Here is a 26,839-nt window from a genome sequence, read left to right as displayed (position 1 = left end):
CCTCATGCACCATGTGAAGGTGCGTGATTTTTATATGAAATATATATATTTATATAAGGGAGCAGCAGAAATCCACTGAAGCCATTGGAGGTGAAGCAGGCCTGACAGGAGGTGGCAGCCAGTGTTTCCATGTTTTCAAGCATCAATAGCACCACATTGCAATGCTGTGCATCTAATCTTCTGATGGTCGCACCCTTTAAATAGCACTTAACATATACTGTAATCCCTTTGACCAAAGAGCAGCATCTTCTTGGTCTTGGGTGCAAATTTGATCTAGTGTTCCAAAACTGTACTGTACCATGTTTGCACCAGACCATACCTTATTAACACACTTCAGCACCTGCCAGTGCAGGTGGAGTTCAAGTTCATTTGCTCTTTAAAGGCAGAGGGCGCTTGACGGGAGAACTAGGCAGGTTGCACCATGCCTGTCTGCACAATTAAAAAAGAAAAGCCATGATAAGGTGTGATGTTGTTTAATTTCAAGATGAACAAATTTTAAAGGCAACTTGCATTGTTTAGTTAGTGTGTTTCTACACTGTGCTCTCAGCGATGATAGATGATCATGACAGATTTAGCAATGATGATGAGGATGATTTACAATGGAATACCAATTTTAGAATATTTAGAAGATTACACGAGATGTAAGGCTGCTAGGTGTTACTTGACATAGTTTGTTTTAAAGTATAAATCAAAATTAAACCAGACAGAGTGCACATTCATAATTTAACTTGTAAGTACAAACTCAAAAATGGAGATACAAGACAACAACAGTTGATCCTTCATTGGTAAAACTATCATTTCGGTTTTCTATTATGTGGCCTCAATTGCATCTTTTGACTAACAGAAAAGGATACACAACTCTCTTTTCTTTTAGGTACACACCAGTACCTCTATTTTGAATGTGCAGTATTGACAAGTGTTTGCAGTATTTATTTTTTTTTGGTCCTCACCTCCGCCTACTTGAGAACATCCTGTGAAAAAACAAAACCTCCTTCAAAAACCACAAAGCTTCAGGAGTGAACAGACCTATCTGTAGCCTGCATCTGGGATCCTGTATGGCCACTGTTGGAGTCAGCAGGAGAGATGGAAAGATAGTCAGCAGTGTCTTCCCTGCATGTTCTGAAAATAGCAAACATGTTCTGCACATGCAGTAAGAAAAGTGAACACTCCAGTTAGAAGAAGCCACCAGATGGCAGAATGTACTTTTATAACAACAACCTGAGTTACCTGACCTGCATAAGCCACCAGAATGTCTTTCTTCATTTTTTTAGACTTGACAGTGTGACTTTGCCAGTCAACTGGGAACAAACTACAGACATTCTTGTTTGATTTGAATTGAATTATTGAAATTAACCATATTGAGCTCATGTTGTACATTGAAATGATTTCACACTTAATGCTGTGATATTATCAAATAAGAATATATAAAAACAGTTGTCAGGGCATAACAGCTATGCTCTTTTGATCCTTAAAAAAATGTGGCATAGCTGTCAGGCAAATAAATGAGTCAGCTGATGCATGGGCCCCCAGTGGAGCTGTTAGGGGATATAAAAGTAATAGAATATGCATAGTCTGGTCTCAGCATTCATGCTCACACTGCCTTTGACGTGTGTTCCCAATAACTCAAGTGCTTTAGGGATCCCTTGCAGCCCTAAAGAGCTTTCATGTGCACACTGTTAAAGTCTACACCACTGGTTCTGCTTGAGGGAACTGCTTACATATTGTTATAATGTTAAGCTTTCCCCAAAATATGTAATCTCTTCATCATCAAGCTCTCTTATTCTACAAAATTGTGAATATGTAGATGTTCTGCTGAGAACAAAACAACAGGAAAATGTATGTTTACAAAATCTAAAGTGCATCATAAGCAGACTTTAGGTCATGGTAGCCCTGAGCTTGACCAATAGGTATACTGAGTTGAACCGACTCACACTCATTTATAGTAACACTGAAAGTAATAGTTATTTGTTTAGTTTTAGCTTAAAACATAAAGTAAGATATAATAAGATAACTAAAATAAAAACTAACTTCAAAGATTCATTCTTAAAAATAACAGAAAGTAACAACCTTCACTGAAATATAGTACCTCCAGCCTTCATCAAAATATAAGACATTTACAGTATATGAACATGCAAATCTGGAAAGTACAGCTACTCAAAAAGTGCAGTTGTCCACCTCTGGTTATATGTAACTGTAACTCTAACACTTACTGTACACCCTTGTCAGTGGGCAGAAGAATGGTTTCCAGGGAGGAAGAGGAGTATCTGTTGTTTACTGGAGAACAGAGAATATGCCTTCAGCTATCAGCAGAGTTAATGGTATCAGTCAGCAGAGGGTGCAGATCATCAGAACCAGCCTGAAGGACAGACGGAGGAGGGACCAGATGTAAGACAGGCTTGACAAAGACACAGAAAGGCTAGGACACTTTCACATTTACCTCACAAAAGAAACCTGGAGTGAGCTGAAGGACACAAGCATGATTTCAAGCAAATCAGAGATTGGGAAAAATGATATTGAAGCAGTTTGTGCAAACATGAGTAAATCCTTGCTCTCTGGGGCTGCCACAGCCAGCTTGTCTGCAGGCCCACATGTCCCCTGTAAATACGGATTTTAATCCATTCTGGCTTGCTTGTTCCACCCCAAGATTGCGTTATGAGATTTTTATCCAGGCCAGTGCTGCACGATGATAAGAGCTAAACGTTAATCTAGTTGAATCCTCAGTAATGAGCAGAGCTTTAGGAATTCAAGTACAGTATGCAGTGTGTGTGATGGACCGCCATGTCTTTTCCATCATTAAGGGTCTTAGAGGAGACAAGGGAGAGCCTGGCAGCCCAGGATTACCAGGCTTTAGTGGTCCTAAAGGCCCTGCGGTAAGTGCCTACTACATTTTTTAAGAAATATTGCTGAAGACACCTTTGAGTATCTTTTGTTAGTGTAAACTTAATTCTCCATTTCCAGGGTCCTCCTGGTCCACTGGGGCCAGAAGGGAAACAGGTAAGCAGCTCTGCTGATGACATTGATCATATAATACATGTACTGTATACCACGAGTGGATTTCTCATTTATATTCGCCATCTTGCAGGGGACACCAGGCAGAATGGGTGACCGTGGCCTTAAAGGAGACAAGGTGATCACATACTGTATGGACAGATAATGGGTGTACAGCATGAACATTCATCATTTATTTGAATATCAAATTCAAGTAAAAAAATATTCAATTTGGTTGAAATTCTGACTGTATTTTCCCAGTTTAATTCCTTTTCATCTTTTTTAACTATTCTTCTCCGCGTGTTGTGGGTTGCGCCAGTTATGAATAGGTTCAAATTTAGCCTAGTTGAAACAAAGTTCTATCTTTGGATGGGGTTTATACACTGCTAACATTTCTGTTTTGTTTTTTTTCCATACTGGCCAAGAAAATAACAGTGTTAGAAACTAGCAACGACATCATAAAATAGAGCCCCGAATGTCTTTCTCATTGAGTCAACTTTAGAAGAAAAATGTACAAATCCTGCCATCTCAACTAGGGTGACCCAGGGGTCAAGGGAGATAAAGGACATTCAGGAGAACCAGGTATGCCAGGAAACCCTGGACCCCCTGGCAGAAAGGGCCACACTGGCATGATGGGCATGTCAGGACCACCAGGAGAAATTGGAAGTCCTGGGCCACAAGGACCTGCTGGAAACCCTGGTCAACCAGGTCCAAGGGTGAGTCATATACCTGACAAGAGCAATGAAATCAATGCTGTAATATAGATCAATTTTCTTTTTATGCTATTGCACCAAAATTCTACAACTTGGCCAATATTATACTAATAAATAGGAATGTAAATTTTGAAATAAATAATATGATTCAATTTGATCATTGAGGTATCAATATCATGTGATGCGCATATTAGACAACTTGAGTGGTACACAGCAAGTTGTGTTTTCATTGTGGTATGTATTGTATTGTGTGGGTCCAACCCTTTTTCTGAGAGCATGGCAAGAACATTCTGAATCAGTGGTTCCAATGGCATATTGATTGAGAACGTCACTGTGGTCAGGGAGAGTCAGTGTCACTGGAGCAGATGAGACGGCTCATTCAGGAGGAACTTGCTAAACAGCTGGATGGTGAGATGACACATCTTTTCGTCTTTTATCTTACCTCTTTGCTTCATTTGGCCCATTAAAGATGTTAAAGACTGTTTCTGCTTGGGTGTCCAGCCAAACTGGCATACCTCATAGCTCAGATGCAGCCAGCACATGTCAAGAGTACAGCAGGCCGCCCAGGACCACCTGGCCCTCCAGGAAAAGATGGCAGTTCTGGACGACCTGGTCCCCCTGGAGAGCCTGGTATGCCTGGCCAGAACGGAGGAGAAGGACAAAGGGGACCAATGGGCCCTAAAGGTAGAACAAAGGCTCTTAGAAGTCTTATTGTATGCGAGTGTGTGTACTTTGTAAGGTGATTGTTCTCTCAATGTGTCTGTTGTGTTTGCTTCCATTCACACATAAACATCTTTTACAGCAGTAGCCACATGCTGTATATAATTTACTAGTAATTAATAATGACAGCTTTTTATCAGAATTGTCACGCATTCCAAGAAACACCAGAAGGATGTTTGAGATGAAAGAAAGAGCAAAATAGAGGGAAAGTATCTTTATCTCTGCCAAGGAGACCTCAGGCAAACCCAGTGTTAACATTTTTTTTTGCCAAATGGATCTGCTGTAAGGGGTTTTTCCTGGGCTATTGCGGCACACTTCCACCAAGTTTGATGAAAATCTACCCCATAGCTTTGCCATAATCCTGTTAACATTAAACAAACAAACACACAAACAGCACCGTAAGTATCCAAGTGTGGTTCCTGATAGTCTGCAGTGACAACATTTGGGATTTGCATTAATTTGTAAGCCCTGTTGCTCTTTTGCCATATTTCCTGGCTTTAAAATGAAAAACAAGAAAAAAGAATGTTTGGATGCAGAAATGATGAATCTTGGCTAACATTTCTAAAGGTCAAGTCATAATTATTCCTGCATGGCATCAGGTTAACTTCCCTTATGTCTAGCAAGCAATGACAGAGGCTTTGAAAAGGATGTTGACATTCAAGCCCATTAACATGCCTGATACACATGTTCCAGACACAATGTCTGCAGAACACTGACTGTGTTGTTCTCCTCAGGCGAAAAAGGTGCAAGAGGAGAAAAGGGAGAAGCTGGTGTCGGGGAGAGAGGAGATACAGGCCCTCCTGGTCCAATCGGTAACAATCAGCTTATTATATTACTCTGGGTTTTTGTTGGGATCAGTTAAAACTCCAATTTAAGGATATGGTTACTGAAACATTTACAGTGTCTAATCAGAATACAAATGTCAAGAATGAGGAATGGGGCAGCACGGTGGTGCGGTGGTTAGCACTGTCACCTCTCAGCAAGAAGGTTCCGGGTTCGAAGCCTGGCTGGAGCACGGGATCTTTCTGTGTGGAGTCTGCATGTTCTCCCTGTGCCTGTGTGGGTTCTCTCTAGGTACTCCAGCTTTGTGGGAGGCCACAGTCCAAAAATATGCAAGGGGGGCTACATTAATTGGATACTCTAAATTGCCCGTAGCGTGGCTGTAAGTGTGAATGGTTGTCTGTCTATATGTGTTGGCTGTGAGATGGACTGGGGACTCATCCAGGGTGAACCCTGCCTCTCACCTGAAGGTTGCTTGAATAGGCTCCAGCCCCCCTGTGACCCTTAACAGAATAAGTGGTAGAAAGTGGTTGGATGGATGGATGGATGGATGGATGGAAGAATGATGAATGGTGGTTTTTACTCCCTGTAGTAGAAGAACAAGTGACCTACCATTTCGGATGCCCCACTCAAGGAAATTCTAGCATCAAGTTTTACATTCTTTTTCATGTTCTGGACATCAAGTTGATTCTCCATGTATGATTTTGCTCAGGAAGGATCTTTTAAGGTTAAGACTACTCTAACATACAACACAACTATCACTTGATTAATAATTATACATAAAATTTAAACTCAGAATATAGTAGTGTTTTGCACTTCCTTATTGATTTAGTATTTCTCCAATCAAAAAGTTGGAAAGGACAAACTTGAACTTGAAAATTAGCATGAAGCTAATACAGTGTTACAATTAATGGCCAGGAAATTATCAACACTGATCAAAAGAATTTGACCTAAATATTCTCAAAAGAAAAAAAAAAAGAAAAGTCTCTGATCATTAAAATTTTACAAAGTGTATTCAAAGGTTGCGTTGGTATTGCTGTGACAGAATTCATGTGCTTTAATGCTTGTGAAATTAAGCCTTTTTCAAACATGTAATTCAAAGTAAAACTGACCTATTCCTTAATTTACTAACGACCTACCCGGAAGACCTTCAAAGAAACTCTGGTGGTCCACAGACCCCAAGTTTGTGAACTGCTAGTAGAGCATTAAAGTTACAATTTTCCTTTTTTTTTGTCTTCTCAAGGGGGGCTAACCTTTCATTATAACCCCTGCCTGCATGTGCATGGGTGTATACAATAGGAAAATGTGTATGAAAGTGATGTGTATATGATATGATGTACATAGTGAAAGACAAAAACATACTGTAGTCTGATCCTGACCTGTCTGGATTCTGCTGTGGATTGCTATCTTGATATCCAAAATTGTTCCTGTATCTGCTTCAGGTCCTGCCGGTCTGCCTGGCTATGGTAAAGATGGTAGCCCAGGACAAGCTGGAGCCCAGGGAGAGCCAGGAAACCCAGGCCCCCATGGTCAACCTGGCCCACCAGGGCCTCCTGGCCAATGTGACCCTACACAGTGTGCCTACTATGCCAGCCTTGCACAGAGACCTCACACCAAAAATGTCAAGGGGACTTAAAAAATAAGAGACCCAGAGAGATGTATTTATGAACTCAGTCATGTCTGCCTGAATCAAGAACTTCTTTTTCAAGATAACCTCAGTAAGGAGGGCTGAAGTCATCTGCTGCCTGTCAGAATCTTTGTTTTGTTTATGGTATGAAGTTGGACGGAGATCTGATCTCATATGGGGTAAAGAGGGCAGCTAAACAGTATTTTTCCTCACTCGCATGCCTCCTGTAAAATCCACAGGTAGGTAAGAAGAATGACACTATTCCCGCCTCTTAACCTGGTTAGACCATTAATAGATTACTGCTTACCAAACTGGTTTGTGTTCTTTTTTCTTCTTTTTTTTAAACAACTGCTTAGTTTAGGGAATTTGTTTTGTTATCAATACCTGCCATGCCTCAGGAGAACAAGCCCCTCGTGCTTCTAATGCAGTGTTGCTTTTGTGCTCCTGTGGCCACAGGCAAATAAGTTCAGTCACTTTGAAGTGATGCTTCACCCCAAAAATGTATTTGATATTTTACTCACAAATAGATGTCTCGAGCTCAGGAAGATTCTAGTTCCTTCTGCATTACTTCTTTGAGACTGCAGAATTTAGAAAGACCCAGCCATGTAAAGCTTATTAATGGTGATTGACGGCAAACAATAGAAAAACCGTACTAAAGTGTCATACTATGACATGTGATTTAGCACTTTTTCATAGTCATGGCCTCTAGCTAGATAATAAAGTATGTGTCTGGCTTTTCCTGAACTCTGCATTCACAAAGATGTGATGAGGGAATAGGAGAAGGAGGGAATAACATCCTTGTAAGCTCAAGACACCTATTGTGAGTACTTGAAAAGTAAAAGCAACACTTTTTGGGTGAAGAATTACTTTCTATTACTAATCTGACATGTTGCTGGATTTCTAAAAGTATACATGTCTGATTTATTAAGACAGAAAGGACTTTATTCAAGGAATAAATCACCTCTCTCTCACAGGCCATGAAGTGGAACCTTGGAAATAGTTTTCTAGCTTTGGGGATATTGGAAGGATTTCATTCTAACATCCTTTTCACTTATCTAAAAACAGTTACACAATTTGTTAGTATGAATTTGAATCATGTAAACTTCTAATGAAATTTATATTTGCTTGTAAGTCCAGTAAATGGCATGTATGCATCTTTTATACATGCTATTTGATTGTTTGTTCCAGACACATAATTCTTGAAGACGGAAGTCAAGTCAGAGTAATGTTACTATTTGGGTTTAATGAAGTGTCTCTGGTCACTCTCTATTTGAGATTTGTATGGACTTGTGCAGTAAATGGCTTTGCGCTGGAGGTATAATTGCAGCTTTTGTGCATCTCTCTTGAAAGGCTATTTGTTTCATATTGCTTTCTCTAAATGTGTCGCTTCCTTTATTTTCGCTGAGGCTTATTATGTGCCTTGCTGTGATAGGGCAAAGCCAGCTCAGCCCTGCTCTGAAAACGTATTGCTTTTATTTGTCCCCTGGAACCGAAAATTGATAGTCGCCTCCCTGCATCCTGATGACCAGACCATTGTGTTAACTGTTTAAAATATGTTTGCCCTACGTCTCTCCTGCACCAATTACACTCTTTCTATCCTCAAATGTCCTGCTCATCTACAACATATTAAGTAGCCTCCAAAAAAGTATCCCATTCATTTTCATTTAAGAGAATAAGAAAACACATCAACTCCCAAGACTATCGAGGATGTGGGGAACCAGTCTTCAAGGTTCATGCAGTTTCACTATAAACCCAAAATAGAGATCGTATTTGAATTTGCCGAGAGACGCAGTACGACCTAAAGTACAGGTCAGGGATGGTGTCAGCTAGTCCTCGCCATCTCCAGCTCAGGTTAAACAGTGGGTTATGCCTGAAGAATGTGTGCTGACATGAAAGCTTTTGAGCTTGTTGGAAAAGTAGGTTTTATGTGTCAGTGTGGCCAAGACTTCTCAGTTCCAAGGGAAGCAGAAGAAATGTATTTTGGTGAGTCATAGCAGGTCTGTTTGCCTCCAGTGCAGCTCTGAGAAATGTTAGTTTTTGAAACAGTAATCTGCATCTCAAACAACCTACTCAAAGCTACAATGATTTTTGATTCTGCTCATGTAAATTTACTGGTAGAGATAATATAGTCTAGAAAATTCATAAATGTATGAATGGAGTCTGTCAACATTTATATCATTTTACTTGTCAGCTGCTTCTCTGTCACTGGTTTAATACAATCCAACTGTATCAGTATTTCATGCAATGATATATGGTTGTGCAAACAGTATTCAGCACGGTAGGCCGTACATATTTCATTATACAAATTACTTACTTCTGCCGATTGGAAGGTTGCTTTTAAGTTATACTGCTAAATTATTGATTTCCAGTAACTGAAATGTATTAACCAGGTTTTTCTTATTTTTATCCTGATAAATTGGTGCTAAAATATTTTAAATTAGTATTGGAAGTATTGGAAAGACACATGTACTGTATTGTATAATAAAGACTGGAATAAATTCATTTCATAACACAGGATTTGTTTTTGTTTTTTTTTTGAATAGGCAACAATTTTCTTACCATAGTAACACACAGTGTTTTATAATTTCATGAAAAAAATCTAAAAGGGGCTTAACTATTTACATATGTTCATTAGCAGAGAGCTAACCAGAAATACCTAGTGTAGCTGGCGAATGTTATGTACATTGAACGCAAATCAATATCCATGACAAGTCCTTCTCTGGCTTGGTTTTTCTATTGGAAAATATTTGAAAACAAATAGCATGAAGACTTCTGTTTCACGGACCCTCGGTGCAACAACCACCATCAATGGTGTAAAGTTCCACCAAGGATGTTTTGCAGATGCAAAAGATTCTTCTACACGTGTCCATGTACATAAATAGCAGCACATAATCATCAATAATTTCTTAAGTAAAGCATATTAAGCCTAGGCTGCTTCATGTTCATAGTTGATATGCATAGTTCAGACAGACACAAAAATATGGTGACACTAGTTTGTATCCAGGCAACAGTGAATTATATCCATAACAATAAAAGGATCTTGTCAGCACAAAACCATTTTAATGTGGAGAGGATGTGGGTCATCTTTTTACAGGGGCATACCAACCTTTTTATTCTTTTAACCATGTGAAGTAATAATGTGACTTATTGCCACCTGTATACTATTTGAGTTGTAACATTTTTGAATAGCTTTGAGACAACACACTGCACTTCCAAATAACATTACTTTATTACATTGTTGAGAGAAAGCATTGATATGACAAATCAAGTCATGGTCCTAAATAAAAAAAAAAAATCATTGTTGGTGTTATCGCTTAGGGATGCACTTGGAGAAACATATTAAGGTATTCAGATATATCTGTCTTGGAAATTAGGGATGATTCCATTAAATTGTGCCTCTGACTGGCACAGAATCACTTGGGTCAATATGAAACTTGGTGAGCAGCTAAGGTAAAATAGTCCAAATAACGTCTTCTGTGAGATTATAACCATTAGAAAATGCATGCATAGGTGGGAAACAAAAAGCTGCATCTTTTTTTTTTCCTTTTTTTGAGTTAGTTTTGATGAAGATAAAGATGTGTGTCCAGGGGTCAGCAGTAGACATCAGACTTTTCAAGGGCCTGTTGTCAGCTGGTTGCTTTGGCATCAGTAGCAGCTATCTTTGAGTACACCAATAACATCACATACACATCCAATGTCTATACAATATTCTACAATTGCGCCTTGTCTCAGCTTCCCTTTGTGTCTCTTTGACTGGCGGTTCCAGTGGATATGTTTGAAGCCTTTGAAGGATGTGATCTGTGTGTCAGTCAGCAGAGAATGTCTCATGGCTTTTTGTAGCTGGCTGACTTCTTTCCACTGACCATATAGTAAGGTGGAATTCTGCCTATACAGGTTGATGGGTCACAAAGACCTGGTGGACCTGAGGGCCCCCTTGGACCAGCTGCTCCATGGACACCGGGACTTCCCATCTCACCACGCTCTCCATTTTTGCCATCCTTGCCAATGCCAGGAAGACCTGGTGCACCTAAGGTAGAGATAAACAACATGATGAAAATAATTAGTGTGGCCGTGTGTCCAGCACCTATTTCACACAGTTTTTTTTCATGCTGCTTTTATCAATAAAAGTTCAGCTTTTGTAACTTTGCTTTGCTCGTATCCGTCCCCACATTTTCACTGACAATCCAAAATCAAGAATGCCAGGATTCATGATACAACACTGTCGAAAAATGTGAATGAGAAACTGAGACTCCATTAAACCACGCTAAGGAAAAGCCTGGCTTATTACAAAAACTTGTGAAAATATTGGCCAGAAAAGCTTGACTTATTGACAATAAATTTGTGTCATTACTATGTCTTTCCACAACTCATTAGGGCCTCTTCTCCACTCATGGCTCAAAACAAGGGTGTCTTGTCTTGAGCTGGTCTTGATAAGAAGAAGCTGGGTTGAATTAGTGGAAGGACTTAAGGCTTGATTGGGAAGGCTATGCTGATAGAACACCCTCATCCTGGCTGACCTTTCTCATCAAAATGTTGAGTGTTACCATGATAAATATTTAGAATTGAGATTATGGAGGGATGGTGTCAAGACTACCCTAAAAATACAGTAGACAGTTAATACAATAGTTATGTCACTTTGTCGCTAAAATGTATTGTTGTCTAACCCTAACCCACAAACATTCTCCCAAAGTACAAAAAAGTTTGCTAAAGTTGTCGCTAGGGTTAGCCACACCCTGATTATATGCCTCATGTTCATTGCCCAAGCATCTGTTCAGAGTGTTGCTATGTGTATAATGTAAGAGATGATCAGCTAAAGCTAATACAGTAAGAGAGTTATAGCTTAAGGACAGGTAGGTTGTTGCTCTTTTTTGCTTATGTTGAATTGTAGTTGGCAAAACAAATATGACTGAAGGCTCGCAGGGAGACTGATTGTGCCGTTACTTCCTCAGTTTCTGTGTATAGATGCATTTTACAGTGCAAGTTTATTATCACATCAATGTGTATAACACTCACAAAAGTATTGGCCTACAGTGTGTGAAATTCTGCAATGCAACTCCTTCAGTGCCCAGTTGCATAAAATGAAGTTACAGTAGCAAGTAAACACAACTAAAAGTAACACACATATCAAATAAGTAGACATTATGCAGGCTTACTCTGAAGACATGCTTGACACATGAAACAAAGGAGATATCTGCCATATAGTTCAGTATATTAACTCTGCTTTTTGTGTAAGCTAGCAATAACTCTTTTAGCTTTAGCTTGTCGTCTCTGGTGCTCCTCAAATATCAATGCTCTGATGGGCACTCCACTGGGCATGGCTATGAGGTAGCTGGATCTTTGCTACCCAGCCAGAAGCAGAGTTGAGCATGTCTGCCCAGAATGGGGGTAGGAAATCAAAATGATCGAAAAAGGATCAAGTCCGTTTGTCACAAACCACATAACCTTAGAACATTCTGGCACATGAATAGCACTTTCAGACAAATCAGAGGAAATTCAGACCACACCTCCATTTTAACAAAACACTCTTGTTGGATCTGGCTACATTTCACTGCACTCTACTTGTGCTCACCACCCAGATATAATGGAAAAAATATATATATATATATATATATTTCTGTCTGGTCCATTCACGTCAAGAAACACAAGAGATGATAATGAGCTTGATTCGTTTATTATAGTACAAATTGGCGGTATGGCTCTGTTCAGAGGAGCCCCCTGATAATTTTTCATGAGCACCATGAAACAGGGGACCAGCAGAGTGAGGGAAGGTTCTCCCAGTTTAAGACTGGAAGAGCAAACATACCCCCGGGAACAGAGCAGCAACATGACATAGAACGAACTATGCCATGTATACACGACAAGGTGGAGCTGGGGAGGTGGAGGGTAGCAAGTTGCGAGCGGGAGCAACTGTACAGCAAATAGCAGCAGCAGCAGATAGCAGCAGATAGCAGATAGCAGCAGATAACAGATAGCAGCAGATAGCAGCAGATAGCAGCAGATAGCAGATAGCAGCAGATAGCAGCAGATAGCAGATAGCAGCAGATAGCAGATAGCAGCGATGACAGCGGGCAGAGCAGCATAGCCAGAAGCTAGCAGAGCGGGAGTTGAGGCCGGGTGACATTTAAGTTGAGAGGGGCCAATCAGAAGCAAGGGATTTGATCAGCTGATGCAGAGCAGCTGTAGATCAGCTGATTGATCAGTTTGATTGATAGATGGGAAGCCAATAGCACTTGACTACCACGGCCTGACAGAACTAATGCTAACGCTCAATATAAATATATATATATATATACACACACACACACACACACACACACACACACACACACACACACTACTAGTCAAAAGTTTGGACACACCTTCAATTCAATGTTTTTCAATATTTTTACGACTTTCTTAATTGTACATACATATAGAAGACATCAAATATATGAAGCAAGATTTATGGAACTATGTAGAAAAGAAAAAAAATGTTAACTAACTGCAAATATGTTTCATATTTTAGATTCTTCAAAGTAGCCACCCTTTGCCTAGTTGACAGCATTGCAAACCCTTGGCCTTCTCTCAATGAGCTTCATGATGCAGTCACCTAAATTGGTTTTCACTTCACAGGTGTGCTTTGTCAGGCTTCATTTGTGGAATTTCTTGCCTTCTTAATGGGTTTGGGACCATCAGTTTTGTTGTGCAGAAGTCAGGTTAATACACAACTGAAAGCCCTATTTGACAACTGTTGGAATTCATATTATGGCAAGAACCAATCAGCTAAATAAAGAGAAATGACAGTCCATTATTACTTTAAGAACTGAAGGTCAGTCAGTCTGGAAAATTGCAAAAAAACTGAATGTGTTCCCAAAAGCAGTCGCAAAAACCATGAAGTGCTACAACAAAGTAGGCTCACATGAGAACCGCCTCAGGAAAGGAAGACTGATAGTCTCCTCTGCTGCTGAGGATAAATTCATCTGAGTCACCAGCCTCAGAAACGGCAAGTTAACAGCACCTCAGATTAGAGCCCAGATAAATGCCACATGGATTTCTCGTAGCAGACACAGCTCTACTTCAGCTGTTCCAAGGAGACTCTGTGAATCAGGCCTTTATGGTTGAAAAGCTGATAAGAAATCACGACTAAGGAAAAGCAACAAACTGAGGAGATTTGTTTGGGCCAATACACACAAGGATTGGACATTAGACCAGTGAAACTCTGGCTTTGATCTGATGAGTCCAAATTTGAGATCTTTGGTTTCACCCACTGTGTCTTTGTGTGATGCAGAAAAGGTGAACAGATGCATGGTTCCCACCATGAAGCATCAAGAAGGAGGTGTGATGATGCGGGGGTGCTTTGCTGGTGACACTGTTGGGGATTTATTCAAAATTGAAGACACACTAAACCAGCATGGCGACCACAGAATCTTGCAGCGACACGCCATCCCATTCGGTTTGCATTTTGCTGGACCATCAATTATTTTTCAAGAGGACAATGATCCTAAACACACCTCCGCACATACAGAGTGAATACAAAAGGGCCAACAGGTGCCCAGCATCTCTGGGAACTCCTTCAAAACTGTTTGAAAACCATTCCAGGTGACAACTTCATGATGCAGATCGAGAGAATGCGAAGGATGTGCAAAGCAGTGATCAAAGCAAAGAGTGGCTACTTGGAAGAATCTAAAATATATAACATGTTCAGAGTTATTTCACACTTTTTCATAATTTTGATGCCTTCAGTGAGAATCTACAATTTAGTCATGAAAATAAAGACAAAACATCACATGAGAAGGTGTGTTCAGACTTTTGACTGGTAGTATATTCATCCATCCATCCATTTTCCACTGCTTAAAGTAGAACTATATTGAAAAACATTGAATATTGAACAAACATTGATATTGAAAAACATTTAATTGAAGGTGTATATCTATCTATCTATCTATCTGTCTATCTGTCTATCTATCTATCTATCTATCTCTTTCTCTACCTCTCTCTAGATAGATAGATAGATAGATAGATAGATAGATAGATAGATAGATAGATACAGATATATAGAGATATATATTGTATGGAGTATGGGGTGGATGGCTGCTTACAAAGGGCTCTTCAGTCTCTACCGGAGGAGTGAGAGTCTGGTTCGTGTTGCCAACAGTAAGTCGGACTTGTCCCCAGTTGGACTCCGCCAAGACTGCGCTTTGTCACCGATTCTGTTCATATCTTTTATGGACAGAATTTTGAAGCACAGCTGGGTGGTGGAGGGGTCGTGTTTGACGGCAGGAGAATGTCGTATCTGCTTTTTGCGGTTGAAGTTCTCCATCTCCACGACCTCCAGTTTTTGCTGGGGCAGTTTGCAGCCGAATGTGAAACAACAGGGATGAGAATCACCACCTCCAAGTCTGAGGCCATGGTCCTCAGCTGGAAAAGGGTGGCCTTAAGTGTGGGCTTCCTTGCTGAGGCTGCTGCCCCCGCTACCTGGTTTTATTATATATATATCACTGTAATATATATATATATATATATATATATATATATGTATAATAAAACCAGGTAGGTAGGTATGTGTATATATATATATATATATATATATATATATATATATATATATATATATATATATATATATATATATATTACAGTGATATAGCTTATAACTTGAGAACATTTCTGTTTGTGTTTTACCTCAAACAAATATTTCTTTTCATTCTGACAAACTGATGTTTGAAGTCTTTTATCATGCCAACCATACCTGGTGGACCTGGTTCACCTGGGCTTCCTTTGATTGCTATACCGTCCACTCCCTTGTCTCCCTTTACTCCTTTTTCTCCAGTGTCACCTGTCACCAACAGAGCAGCACAGGACAGATATATCAGTGGAGACAGGAAGGAACTGGAGAAGCAGACTATCTTCATTGTTATGGAGACATAACGAGGAAACATTATCATTATTATTTCATTCTGATTCAACTGTTTGATGGTTCAGAATCATTGATTATAATTTGTTAAGCACAGCTGAGTCCTGCCACCTGCAGAGCTCCAGAATGTACACAACTTTTTCATGGTGCTATGATACATGTTATACCCTAAAGCTGACACTTTTATCTTCCCTAGAGGCTTCATGAAGTCTGCCAATGAGGTCATGTTTCAGTCAGCAAGAGTATGCAAAAACTATGAGTTGATTTTCATCTGCTGATAAGGTGTAGCATGGACCATTACATTCTGGGGCAGATTCATTTAACAAAGCAAATCATTTCATTTTTGGCAGAGGTAGATGTTGAGGTACATTCTTGTTACCTCTACTTCCAAAGGGAAAATAAAGGACAAGCAATAAGCAACATACACTCTGTTCAGGGTTTTCTAAAAGTTGGTTCTTCGCAATGTAGCCAGTAACAGTGGAGCATAGATTGAAAACACCTGACTGACCTTTTTTGCCTGGTGCACCTGGAAGTCCAAAGAAGCCTGGATGACCTTTGGGACCCACTGGCCCTGGGGGTCCTGTGGCTCCAGCTGCTCCAGCGTCTCCGGGAGGCCCTGCTGGTCCTGCTGGTCCAGGGATACCAGGGGCACCAAGGGCTGCTGGTTTCTTCAAAAGTTCTTTCATGAACTCTGCTAGTTGTTCTGGAGGAAAAAAATGTCACATTAGCTTTAAAGTGATGAGCATTTATTGTAGGGGGTATCTTAAGTATATTCGCTCCTCCATGGACCACAAGACCAATGGTTCTTATATTTAAAGACAACAGCCTGTTATCACTACATGAATTACACAAGGTCCTTTGGTCAAAGGGAACAAACTGCACCTTCAACGACAGCTGAGCACATCTCCCGAAGGCTCTCATCACTCACTTTTGGGCCCTGTGGGTTAATAAACATACAGAAAAAATTCTAAATGACCGTTAATTGTTTCAAGGAGGTTCATACAGCCAATGTGAATATAATTAGGTCTGTCTGTTCACAGAGTATACTGAAAGAAAAGGAAAACATTGCCAAACTAAATCAGTAATTAATATCTATATCTTTCACTTATCCACCACCTGCAACCACTGATAAGAGGCATCATGCTACAGTAAATAGTTAAAAAAGTTTAATACTTACAGGTAGACCTCTTGGCCCTGGTGATCCAGGAAGGCCTGGTTCTCCTTCCAGTCCTCGAGCCCCAGCTGGGCCAGCCAAACCTTCATGACCTGGCTGACCTGGTCTGCCATCAGCACCAGTAGCTCCTCTCTGACCCTTTGCTCCTTGCTGAAGGTGAAAATTTAAATACTGACCATTCCACTCTGATGATAGGAAAACAACTGTGTCCATGTACTGTATGACCTATGGAGCTTTTGATATTCGTACTTTGTTTAGTTGTTACCAGGGGTTTTTCAAAGGTTTTCCTGCTCCAGAGAGCCAAACTGACTCTTATTAAGCTACAGACCCCAATTTGAAATTATTTTGCTATAGGGACCCTTATATCTAGGAAAATTATATACCTAGAGGCTGCCTTTAAATGCCTCTCTACAAGAATTGAAACACAAGCAATCTAAAACAGAATCACTGATCCAACCCTCAAAAATATCAAAAGCAAGACATGGACAGTTGCCTGCAACTGCCTGGAATCTCCTCCAATTGCCCACCCTCACACCATAATTCATCTCTCAACAGAGAAACAACAATTTATCATGGTGCGCCCAATCCTTCAGCGCATACAAGAGATATACAATTTTAAAATCAAATGAAAATTGGGAAAATTACACAACTGACCAACATGTGAAGACATCAAGGCATACAAGAGATATTTCAGAAAAATCTACAATCCAATATGGTTGCCACAGGAAGTCAGCAATAGCAACCACAACAGTAAATGGCTTTAGCTTTCAGTTAGCTAGGTATATGCCCCATTACCAAGCTAGCATTACTTTAAAAAGCACTTTGTCTAACACACTTGCATGATTACAATACATTTGAATGTACATTTAGCTGTCTACAATACTGTCTCATGAATTAATTTCAGAAACAAATTAACAAATCCCCCCCAAAAAATGTTTAATGACATCACATTTAAGTCAGTATTAGCCTTGCTAATATTTTTAATGTGTTGGGAAACAGAATCATCATGGCTAATGTCAAACATTATTTTGCATCATCTATTGATTTTTTTTTAAGTCTTTCACAATTTAATAGTGAATAGTTGATCTTTTGCACTTGTGTCGTGTAAGATCCAAAGCTCTTATGCCGCATAATTTGTCTTACAATTTGTGAAAAAAACAATTTTTTAAAAAAGGAAAATGTTCATATTAAATAGGTCATTCAGTGATGCTGTGTCAGAATTCAAGTGTTTTTCCTCCTTTTCCATTTGGCTGCATGGAAGACTCTCAAGGAATCCCTGAACCACACTTTGAGAACTCTTGTTTCTTTGCGAGCTGGAAAATTTACTATGAAAAAATGTCCTTCAGTAACAATTTTTAAACAGATTTGTACCTCCCCTTTGAGTCCTTGAACACCAGGAGGACCCTGAAACACAGAGTTCAGAGGATAAGCTAATTATGAAGAGAAGGTAAATTGCAATAATTTTGCACTCAAATCAAATCTCAGCACATACCTGGTCTCCCTTGACTCCAGGATCTCCTGCAAGACCTGTGTCCCCCTGGTCACAAAAATAACATGCAAAATATGTATATGGTCTAATATATATATTTGAGATGCATACTTGGAGTATTGGTCTCACCATACTTCCTTTTGGTCCCATAGGTCCAGTCGACCCTTGATCCCCTTTGAGTCCAGTATGACCTTTTATTCCTTTCATTCCAGTTTCACCTTTATCTCCTTTGTTACCCTACAAAGACAATTCATATACATCAATTTTATTGTCATTTGGTTGGGATTCCTTGATTATATACAGTATAATTTTTCATTTTACTATGTGGGGCTTTGTGAAACAATCTATCCAGAGAGAATAGGTTCAGTGTATTTTCATGTTAATAGCATGTAAATATCTCACCTGAATGCCTGGTGGACCTGCAGGCCCCACTGGACCTTGTTTTCCTGTCTCACCCTGGAAATTGATTATATATAAATTTTATAAATTAGAAGTATTGTTGCTGTACCTTAAACCTCTTGAGCACCAGCAAATATTAACTCACACTTGCTCCTTTATCTCCTGGTTTCCCATCTTCTCCGGGGGATCCTATGTCACCCTGTGGGAAACAGATGAGGACCTGACTTGCAGCGCATGCATCCAATTGAAGGAACATGGCAACTTTTTGGGAAATATTCTTACTGTCCATCTTCCCCAGAGACAGACAAGAAGACAGATACCCTTCCCTCCCTTATGTGTGCATTAAGGAACTGAGACCCACAGAAACCACTGCTTGTTAGCCTAGCACAATGATGAATGAATGAAAAATGAATGCAAGTGGGTGGACAGTGTTATTAAGAAAGTCATCAAATAGATCAGGTTAGATTATTTGTTTTTACAGAAGTAATCCTTTTCATCATCTCTTTCAAAGTTGGCCATAAGTGGTATCAGCTGTCTCTCTTCCAGTTATTGAAGGGCGAAGTTACAATGTTTCTTTTGAGGTGTTGTGCCAAATCACTGCGCAAAGTCAGTAAAGCAGTTCCACCTACATGTTCAATAATAAAATTACAATGTTTTGTGATTCAAAATTGGTTTTCTAATCGTCAATAATGAAATATGACATAATGAATGTTATGTACAACTATTACATTAATTCATTTTGGAGAGAAGTGTATTTGATTACTTTGAGAGAGGTATGCTAACACTTCTCACCCACAACCATCCAATGTGCTAAGTAGCGATCAGTCAGCCTCTGTAAGCCACAGGTCTCTAATACAGCATGAGGACAGAAGGGTGTCTATCATCTTGTCTGGCTCTAGAAAGGATAAAAAAGAAGAATGTTTCTCAAAAAAATTGTCAATTCCTTTATCTTTGAGTGATGAATATCACTGGAATGAGCTTAGAGGTTTAAAGGTGGAATCACAGTTTTTCCAGGAAGTCCGACTGGCCCGATGGGTCCCTCAGCACCAGTGTCACCCTAAGCCCATGAGAGAAATTGTCTTAGTATAAACTAATTCGGTTTCACCACATGAATTGCCTTGCAAGCAGCATCAGCATTTAGGACATGATATGGACATGTTTATCAAACTATTTCAAACCAAACCTTTGCGCCAGTGGGTCCAGCTACTCCCTGCTTGCCAGGAAGGCCCTAATGACATATTAGAAAAACATGTAGAAAAAATGAATTTCTACTTAAAACAGTGTAAAAACACAAAAAAACCCACTATTAATTATTTTTTTTATACAAATCACAGCCAACTGACATAATGTTTTCCTTGGATACCATATATCAGTACAAGGTCCCTTAATATTTGGAGGTTGTCTTTCAATTTATTTCCCTACTGTAATGACTCACATGTTCATGGTGCAGTTAACCTTACTGTTGACACTTCATCTGATCATGTTCTCTCCTGAAGTTGGTAAAAAGCCTATACGACTTTGAGGGATATAATGCTTGAATGGTATAATGGTACTAAATGTCCCATTAAAATCCAAATTGTAGCTTCCCATCTCATACAGCTCTAGGCAAACTTAGTCCTGATAGATCTGACCTACAGTACACGTAGCTTCTGATGTATCTGATGTCTTCATCTCTCTTCCTATTACTTATTTTGAAACTGATCCATATGAAATTAATAGCAATAATGTTAATCTGGTTATTACTGTTAAAGTAACAGATTCAATCAAAATAAGGTCACACTTACTGGAATACCCACGATCCCTCTGACACCACTTGCTCCTGGTGTACCAGGCTCTCCCTGTGGAGTGGATTTAGACTTTAAACTGTATCATCAGGAACAAGGTCAGATCACTGTAAAGACTATTATCACTCTCATGACTTCATTTTCAGAGTTTTTGAATTTTAAGATTTTTATGAAATACAAATTGACCATTTCACTATTGTTTGCATGTTGTTGCGTTGTTCCTCTATGTCACTGCATGTGGGTCAGAGACTGGAAGTTCGTTTTTCTATCAATGCCAATAAGAGCCTACCCTGTCGACTGCAAGGTCATCTCACCCGGGAGAGATTGCTGGTTAAAGCCGTTCCCCTGGCTTAAAAAGTCAGGTGTAAGCAGGTGTTATTTGTTTTTTTGCCCAGTTGGAATGGAGCTTAAACTTTCTTTTGCTGGTGAAAGCTTTCTAGATGTGGTAGAACCAGCAGCCCACAATTGCTAGCAAACTAAAAGTAGATATTGTTGGGTAAATAATATTAGGCAGCTAACATTCAAACATCAGGCTGGGATTATGTGCAGATTCTAAGGTATTTTACTCCACTGTTATGCCTCACTGTCTGCACAGCACACAAAGATGGAATTGGAGGGAACTGTTGATTCCGCTTTCTAATGGCAGCAGAGGTAGTTACGGCACAGAAGCAGCATCTGTGTAAAAGCTCATGCAAAACACAAATGCTGCTAAGTTTACACATCGCATCTTTGTTGTGAAATGCCTGAGTGCTGTATAAATTCCTGCTGTGCTGTAGTTTCATCCTCAGCTCATGTTAAGGATATTAGCATTTTCTTGCTTTGCCCAAGTTGTCAGTTGAAATCTCTGGTAATAGATTTGGAGAGTGAAATCTAAACATTGCATCACTGTCAAAAATAAACATTAATCAGTCCTTCCAGAAAAATGCAGAGTTTTTTGTGATTGCAAATATCCTTGATTGTGCATGTAAAAAATGCGATGGGATATGCAGGATATTTATGTAATTTTATGCAATGAAATTGCATGAATTTGAAAAAATTGCGTGACCTTGCAAAAACTGTGGTTTTATGAAAAAGAAAACAAAAAATTTCCCCCAGCACTCTGTTCTCACGAGGCTACTACCTGAGTGAAAAGACTTATTCCTAATGACTTCCTATGATAAGAAGGCATACTACTTCACAGAGAGTGCTGGTAATAAATGAAGTTCTAATCTAAATAAACACATGGCACAAACTTACAAAACGTTGATGAGTCAACGGTTTATTTTTGTTTGCAAATGAGACTGATTTGCAGACTTCATCATGTCTTCTTTACGGGGTTTGCAGCTTTCCGATAACGTCACTTTACAACAATTCCCAATGCAACAGGAGGAAAATGGCTGCTCTTGTGTGAAGTAAACGCAACATTTCCCAATTTTCTGCAGAGATATCTGTGACTTTTTGCAATAAAAATGCGGGGATCATGAAAATACATAAGCCCTGCATATTTCCAGCATTTTGCATGGAAATTGCCGATTTATGTGGCGAAAGTGCAGCGTCACGCATTAATGTGTGGACTTTGGCTGATTATACGTTGAATTATGCGATCGCATAATCGCGTTTTCCTGGAGGGACTGATTAATTCAGAAGTCACCTTGGTTCCATCAATTCCAGGAATCCCATCCAAGCCATCTGTGCCTGTCTCTCCCTGTAATATCAAACAACATACTAATTACCAAATCACACAATAATCAGTGCTGGAAGCTCCAGAAAAATTCAAAATGAAAGATTAATCACTGGATCACTTCCATTAGCATACTTACAACTTCTCCTTTTAGCCCCTGAGGACCGCGCTCTCCTTGTGGTCCCACAGCTCCCTAATCAACATCATAACAAACATAGAACAAATATTTCAAATTGTGCTATGCAATACCTTTCAGAAGAATATCTACATTTGTAGAACTCACATCATCACCCTTAGGCCCCTCCAAACCCTGACGTCCACGGATTCCCTCTAGACCCTAAGAGAAAAAAAAAAGAATCGTAACCACATCTGGGTGAGTTTGTTCTTTCATCCTTTTGGAAAGTTGTCTATGACAACAAACTACTCACAGGAGCTCCGGGTGGGCCGGTCGGTCCAGGGATGCCGTTGAAACCAGGGGGACCCTAAAAACAGAACAAGTAAAATGTGTCACAAACAAATCACGTCTTTAAAATTATCTGGGCCCTAAGATGTAATTTTGGCTAATTATAGTAGCTAAAAGCCAATAATAGTCATATTTATAATAATTATAATTCCTAAGGCATTGTAAATGCAAACGGCAAACATTTTGGCAACGGTGTGTATCTAAATATTGCTATTTTTACCACAGTTCATTCAGAATTTTTTAAAAGCCTGCCTGCACTTTGTTCGCAAAATAGTTATCCATTCAGTGGGACTGCATTGCAAAACTAACCAGAGGGCAAATTGTTTCATATAATAAAAATAACTCTAACGATAATAAAATATATTACAGACCAGTGCAGAGGATGATCTCAGATAATGTTGATTGATTTTTCTTTGAGAAATAATTCCCCTGTATAATATTTTTATAGCATTTTTCGGAGGACCCTTCTGTCAAGGATGATACTTTTTTAATGCTGCGGAAGTGTTAACGTACTCTGTCTCCCTTCTCTCCAATAGTTCCAGGGAATCCAATGGGACCTCTTTGCCCCTGAAATTGACAAGACACATTACATAGTTTTAGAAATGTATACAACTAACTGTGACTGGGGTCAGATAATCTTACATCATCTCCCATGCGACCTGGTGGACCCTGAGGACCTTCTGCTCCAGCCTCTCCCTGTGGAAGATAACAAATGATTACATTACAGAACAGTTATGTTTATTGGCTCTACTCATATAATGAATGCACAAGTTGTTAAAGAACTTTTTGGGTGATGAAGCCAATATATGTCATACTTCAATTATTTTGTATCAGTTGTTGCTTATCAGTTTTAAGGATGTGTTTATGATCAGTTTTTGCTAATGAACCTTTCAGATATTTTTTTCTGCTTTCAACCTCTCACTTACCTTCACTCCAGCCACGCCGTCTTTTCCATTTTCACCAGAAGCACCTTTGTGTCCCTGAGGGCACAACCAAATAACAAATAATCAGCACTTATGTTCTTTTCTTGATTATTCAAATCACTTGAATTTATTTTGTTTCAGTCAGTTTTATATTCATGTCCAAATGTACTTCTTAGCAAAAGTCAGACCAATACTTTCGTACAAGAGCAGATATAACATTTGCTCCAAAAAAAGAAGAAGCAATTTTTGACTTGTTTCTAAATTTCATGACACTAGCATCCATTCATCAATTAATATCTAAAGAACTTCTGCCCAGTACCTTCTGCGTGAGACTGCAGTGAGCTAAACAGAATGACTTTTTTCACATCATAATCTGCAGAATATCAAGTTTTTGAACAGATTCAGGGGATCACCAGTACAGATTCTTATTTGTATAGACAGCAAAGTTAGTCAAATCAAAAAAAGTTATATTCCTAGCATTCCTTTCTTGCCTTATTATCACTGAATGCCAACCCTCCTGTTAGAAAAGGTGAAGTGATCTATTGCACAAATCTCAGTTTTGAGAAATACGAAAACATAATCATCTCAAATGATATTATCATCTGAGAAATATTATTTGGCTATGATCAGTGGTGTGTTTGAATGACATAAAAATAATCATTCATGATTTTATTTACACCTCATCTCACATTTTGGACAATTTTGAGTCTTTTTTTATTGATTTCTGTTTGACACTGTAGTTTTCCTGTTTGAAATGATGTGTAAATAAAATCATTAATGATTGATACTGTTTGAATTCAAACAAGAAAACTACAGTATGAAACAGAAATCAATAAAAAAAAGACTCAAAATTGTCCAAAATGAGAGATGAGGTTTTTTTTTTTATTAAAACCAAACATGGATTTTAAGTTTTCACTTATTACTTTAAGTCCTTCATGGCCTGGCCCAGAACAAATATCTGAACTGTTGCCTCTGCACTAACGCTAGTCCTACCTCTTGATTAAAGACTGGAGAACCTAGCATTTGCTGTTTATCCCCTTGGCTGGGGAATGACGTGCCTGAGCAACTGTGGTGTGCTAAATCAGGATCTTCCTTTAAATCATTCTAGCCGACCTATTTTAACAGAAAAGCATTTTTTTCAATTAATTGTTTACTGTTGTTTCATATTTATTATGTCTGTCTTCATGTGAAAATTACTTTGTAACACTGGGTATGATTGATATTATATGAATTAAACTCTACATTATATTTCTAGATAATGGTAAAAATATTGCAAAAAAAATGGTTACTGCATTTTTACTTTGGCTTTCATATGAAACCACTACATAATATATCCTTCACTGCTACTCCTCACCTTCATCCCCGGCAACCCAGGCATTCCCTGCGGACCAGCAGGGCAGGAAGCAGGACACTGAAAACATACACAGAAAGACACAATTGATAATAACAGGGACCAAGAAGACACAGGCACAACGGCTTATAAGGCATTCACAATCAGCCATCCCATTCTTGTGCATCCACTAAGCTTTTGACAGTGTGAAAAGACGATTGACTCACAGGTTCCCCACTTCCCTCATTGCTGGCACCAGGCGGTCCCTAAAACATAGCAGAGTCACATCTAAAACATCCTTAGGGGTTTAGATGTTTGCATCAATCCACTACAGCAGAAATTCCCAGAGAGAAAGATCGTTACATGCAACATCTGCATATGCTCAAGAGTTTGTATAGATCAGAGCTCAACAACATGTGTATGAGTTTCTGAATCAAGACGGCCAACAGGAAGTAGGTCTTCAGGGTTAGTGTATTCACCAGTCAGTGACATACAGTAAGGTTTGACATGCTGACAAAATTTACGTTTTAAATCTGACCCTGGCTACACTGGACTCACGAAGAATCAATCTGATTAAACGCCACAATGGAATGAGAGGAGGGGATTAGCATGTGGACACCACCACCTTGATATTCAACTACCTCTAGAAAAAAAGTTAAATGATGTGTCAGCATGACAGTTAATATAGTTAGAGTTGTGGTGGCATGGTGTGTCTGCACAGCATTTAATCTGGTTTATACTAGGCACCTTGCTCAGATATATATTGAGATCATCACATTTACTGATTGCCTTACTGATTGCATCTGAACCTTCTGCTTCAAAACACCGTGTATGATTTCAGTTGAAGCTGATAATAGCCTGATACACTCCTGATCAAAATCTTAAGACCAGTTAAAAATTGCATAAACTTGCATTTTGCACTGTTGGATCTTAGGAAGCTTCTAAGTAGAGCTTCAAAATGCAAAAAAAGAAGAAATGGGAACAATAGGCCAAAAGTTGTGAGCAAACAATTTATTGAAAACAATTTAACTGAAATAGGCTGTTCATCAGCTGATCAAAAGTTTAAGACCACGGCATTTAAAAGCCAAAATCTGTGCAGAAATTTGGATTCCATGTCATTTCCTGTCAAGTAATCACACTGGAAAGATCTCTTGATGACAAAGGCAAAAAAGTTCACTGTCCTTGAATGTGGTAGGATTGTTGAGCTGCATAAACAAGGCCTCTCACAACGTGCCATTGCTGCTGAGGTTGAATACAGTTAGACAGTCATTTTGCATTTCTTAAAAAATTCAAAGGGTTATGGAACAAAAAAAAAAGATCAAGTGGTAGAACCCAAAAAAAATCTTACTGGCGCTGAGCCGGAGGATCCTAATGTTTGTCTGTCAAGACACAGGACAATCCTCATCCCAAGTTAAGGCCATTACTGGTGCTGACTGCTGCCCAATAACCGTCAGACGGCATCTGTGAAAGAAGGGCTTCAAAAACAAAAATCGTCTTCAAAGGCCATGTCTCCTTCAATGCCACAAAATTGCCCGTTTGGACTTTGCAAGGGAGCACCAAACATGGGACATTCAACTGTGGAAGAAAGTGACAAGGAGATGCCACCTGAGATGTTCTCTATGCGGCACAGTTGAGGGGGCGCCATCATGATCTGGGGTGCTTTTTCCTTCATTGGAACAATGGAGCTCCAGGTTGTGCAGGGGCATCGAACAGCAGCTGGCTATGTGGAGATGTTGCAGCGGGCATCCCTCATGACTGAGGGCCCTAGTCTGTGTGGTAATGCCTGGGTTTTTCAGCAGGACAACGCTACAATTCACAATGACCGTCTGACCAAGAATTTTTTCCAGGAGAATAACATCACTCTTTTGGACCATCCTGCATGTTCCCCTGATCTAA

The 26,839-nt window shown here is 39.4% G+C and overlaps 2 protein-coding genes across 2 annotated transcripts in view; one reads left to right on the top strand and one right to left on the bottom strand.

Annotated features, from left to right (window-relative positions):
* col22a1 (collagen, type XXII, alpha 1) overlaps positions 1 to 9,377 on the top strand; it is a 74,336-nt gene extending 64,959 nt beyond the window's left edge. Inside the window, exons 58-65 of the mRNA XM_086192520.1 lie at positions 2,799 to 2,870; positions 2,959 to 2,994; positions 3,083 to 3,127; positions 3,525 to 3,704; positions 4,043 to 4,109; positions 4,203 to 4,385; positions 5,156 to 5,233; positions 6,644 to 9,377. Coding sequence (XP_086048646.1) covers positions 2,799 to 2,870; positions 2,959 to 2,994; positions 3,083 to 3,127; positions 3,525 to 3,704; positions 4,043 to 4,109; positions 4,203 to 4,385; positions 5,156 to 5,233; positions 6,644 to 6,837 — 855 coding nt within the window. The 3' untranslated portion in view covers positions 6,838 to 9,377. The remainder of the gene's footprint in view (positions 1 to 2,798; positions 2,871 to 2,958; positions 2,995 to 3,082; positions 3,128 to 3,524; positions 3,705 to 4,042; positions 4,110 to 4,202; positions 4,386 to 5,155; positions 5,234 to 6,643) is intronic.
* A 534-nt stretch (positions 9,378 to 9,911) lies between these two features.
* Positions 9,912 to 26,839, bottom strand: part of col9a1c (collagen, type IX, alpha 1c) — a 38,838-nt gene continuing 21,910 nt past the window's right edge. The window contains exons 16-37 of the mRNA XM_086192939.1: positions 25,171 to 25,209; positions 24,968 to 25,024; positions 23,617 to 23,670; positions 23,333 to 23,386; positions 23,204 to 23,257; positions 22,656 to 22,709; positions 22,511 to 22,564; positions 22,367 to 22,420; positions 22,198 to 22,251; positions 20,568 to 20,621; positions 19,967 to 20,011; positions 19,787 to 19,840; positions 18,929 to 18,982; positions 18,787 to 18,840; positions 18,514 to 18,621; positions 18,388 to 18,432; positions 18,267 to 18,299; positions 16,899 to 17,045; positions 16,604 to 16,658; positions 16,230 to 16,424; positions 15,557 to 15,643; positions 9,912 to 10,855 (exon numbers count right to left, since the gene is read on the bottom strand). Coding sequence (XP_086049065.1) covers positions 10,653 to 10,855; positions 15,557 to 15,643; positions 16,230 to 16,424; positions 16,604 to 16,658; positions 16,899 to 17,045; positions 18,267 to 18,299; positions 18,388 to 18,432; positions 18,514 to 18,621; positions 18,787 to 18,840; positions 18,929 to 18,982; positions 19,787 to 19,840; positions 19,967 to 20,011; positions 20,568 to 20,621; positions 22,198 to 22,251; positions 22,367 to 22,420; positions 22,511 to 22,564; positions 22,656 to 22,709; positions 23,204 to 23,257; positions 23,333 to 23,386; positions 23,617 to 23,670; positions 24,968 to 25,024; positions 25,171 to 25,209 — 1,608 coding nt within the window. The 3' untranslated portion in view covers positions 9,912 to 10,652. The remainder of the gene's footprint in view (positions 10,856 to 15,556; positions 15,644 to 16,229; positions 16,425 to 16,603; positions 16,659 to 16,898; positions 17,046 to 18,266; positions 18,300 to 18,387; positions 18,433 to 18,513; positions 18,622 to 18,786; positions 18,841 to 18,928; positions 18,983 to 19,786; positions 19,841 to 19,966; positions 20,012 to 20,567; positions 20,622 to 22,197; positions 22,252 to 22,366; positions 22,421 to 22,510; positions 22,565 to 22,655; positions 22,710 to 23,203; positions 23,258 to 23,332; positions 23,387 to 23,616; positions 23,671 to 24,967; positions 25,025 to 25,170; positions 25,210 to 26,839) is intronic.

The sequence above is a fragment of the Aulostomus chinensis genome, chromosome 22 (assembly GCF_037954235.1).
Source record: "Aulostomus chinensis isolate RoL2024-O1b breed Wild chromosome 22, RoL_Achi_v1.0, whole genome shotgun sequence".
Taxonomy (NCBI): domain Eukaryota; kingdom Metazoa; phylum Chordata; class Actinopteri; order Syngnathiformes; family Aulostomidae; genus Aulostomus; species Aulostomus chinensis.
The sequence above is the reverse complement of the archived record's forward strand: the minus strand, read 5'-3'. Positions and strand labels throughout refer to the sequence as shown.